The 1,959-nt window shown below is 45.9% G+C and overlaps 1 protein-coding gene across 1 annotated transcript; it reads left to right on the top strand.

Moving 5' to 3' along the window:
• Positions 1–1,170: 1,170 nt before the first annotated feature.
• LOC311308139 (hatching enzyme 1.2-like) lies at positions 1,171–1,959 on the top strand (the record flags this gene model as incomplete). The annotated part of the gene is made up of 1 exon (XM_084437074.1): positions 1,171–1,959. The coding sequence occupies one exon, from the start codon at positions 1,171–1,173 to the stop codon at positions 1,957–1,959; it is 789 nt and encodes a 262-aa protein (XP_084293200.1).

Raw genomic sequence — 1,959 nt, forward strand, 5'->3', positions numbered from 1 at the left:
CTTCAGGGTCTGGAGATTCACTAGATGGCTCCTTGGTCCTGGAGATGCTGTGTTGAAGCTCCTTGGTCCTGAGGCTGGATGTGTGAGCCAGGTCTGTCCTGGTGTTTTATACTCTCCTCTCCAGGTGTGTCTGCAGGAGGATTAAGGGTCTGGGTCTTGGCTAATAATCCTAAATATACATTTAAAGGGAGGACACCACAAAGACTCGCCCACAGGTTAAACATAGTTTAATCCACACTGGTCATTTGAAAACATGTCATGTAACACAAGCATTTGGTTTACTCTGAGTGGAAGAAGTGCAATAAGACATGATGCGGTTATAAACTATCTCAATTTCTTGTTTTTGCACCCCTCCCTGCCACTAGTAATACAGATTACAAATGATGTTTAATCATACACTATCATATTTTCACTTGAATACCAACTCTTGATGTATGTACAGTACTATTATGCTGAATGTGAGTAGCATGTAAGATAGTATGATTAGGCTTACAGATATTTAAGCGGACAGAACCCATTCCCCATTTTGTCTCTTGGTGAGTGTGATGTACTGCTCTATATGTAATAGTTGTAAGTAGGCTCCTAATGTGACTGAGATGGCTCTAATCAAAATTAATCCTAACGTTACTAGCTTCATAACCTTTTGTGTCTGCACTACTGTAAACTGGTGTGTGGAGGGATTTGTGGAGTATCGTACAGCTTGTTTTCTTATAACATCATGGTACAGCAGACTGCAGGCCAGTTTTCTGTATATTTTAAGAGCCATTTCCTTCCAATGAATGTTGTCTCCATGATATGCATGATGCCTGAAATAAATTCATTGTATATTGAAAAACTACAATGGCAATAAAAAAAATTCTGATTCTATTGCACTTCTTCCACTCAGACTAAACCAAATGGGTGTGCTACACGATAGGTTTTAAACTGACCACTGTGGATTAAACCATGTGTAACCTGTGGGCAAGTCTTTGTTGTGTGCTCCCTTTAGGTGTATATTTAGGATTATTAGCCAAGACCCAGACCCTTAATCCCCCTGCAGACACACCTGGAGAGGAGAGTATAAAAACCCCAGGACATACCTGGCTCACACATCCAGCCTCAGGACCAAGGAGCTTTAAAACAGCATCTCCAGGACCAAGGAGCCATCTAGAGAATCTCCAGACCCTGAAGATGAAGATCAGCCCCACTCTCTCCCTCCTGCTACTGCTGCTGGGCTTCTCCCAGGCCAACCCTCTCCTGGAGAACCTGGTTGATGATATACAGCCTGTAGATGTAGACATCAGCAGCATGATTCTGAACACCAACAACGGCTCCAGTGAGATGCTGCTGGAGGGAGACATGGTCCTACCAAGAACCAGAAACGCCATGTCCTGCTGGAACGACTACTGCAGGTGGAGGAAAGACTCTGAAGGGCATGTGACGGTGCCCTTCACAATGAGCAGTGCTTTCTCTTACTATCAGAGTAAGAGGATTTACTACGCCTTGGACGCCATCCGGTCCAGAACCTGCATTCGCTTTGTGCCTCGTCAGAATGAGCAAGATTACATCAGCATAGAGGACAGAGCCGGCTGCTATTCCTATGTTGGGAGAGTGGGAGGTCAACAGGTGCTCTCTCTCGCACGACGCGGTTGTCTTTACCACGGTATCATTCAACATGAGGCCCTCCACGCTCTGGGCTTCCAGCACGAGCAGACAAGGAGTGACCGTGACCAGTACGTCAAGATCAACTGGGAGTACATCGAGCCCCGCATGGCCTACAACTTTTACAAAGAGCGCACCGTCAACCTGGACACTCCCTATGACTATTCCTCTATCATGCACTATGGGAGAACAGCCTTCTCCACCCCGTATGGAAAGGAGACCATCACCCCTATCCCCAACGCCAATGTGAGGATCGGCCAGAGACATGGTTTGTCCGACACTGACATCCTGAGGATCAACCGTCTATATGAATGCTAA

This window comes from Borostomias antarcticus (genome assembly GCF_949987555.1).
Source record: "Borostomias antarcticus genome assembly, chromosome: 4".
In the NCBI taxonomy this organism is placed as follows: Eukaryota; Metazoa; Chordata; class Actinopteri; order Stomiiformes; family Stomiidae; genus Borostomias; species Borostomias antarcticus.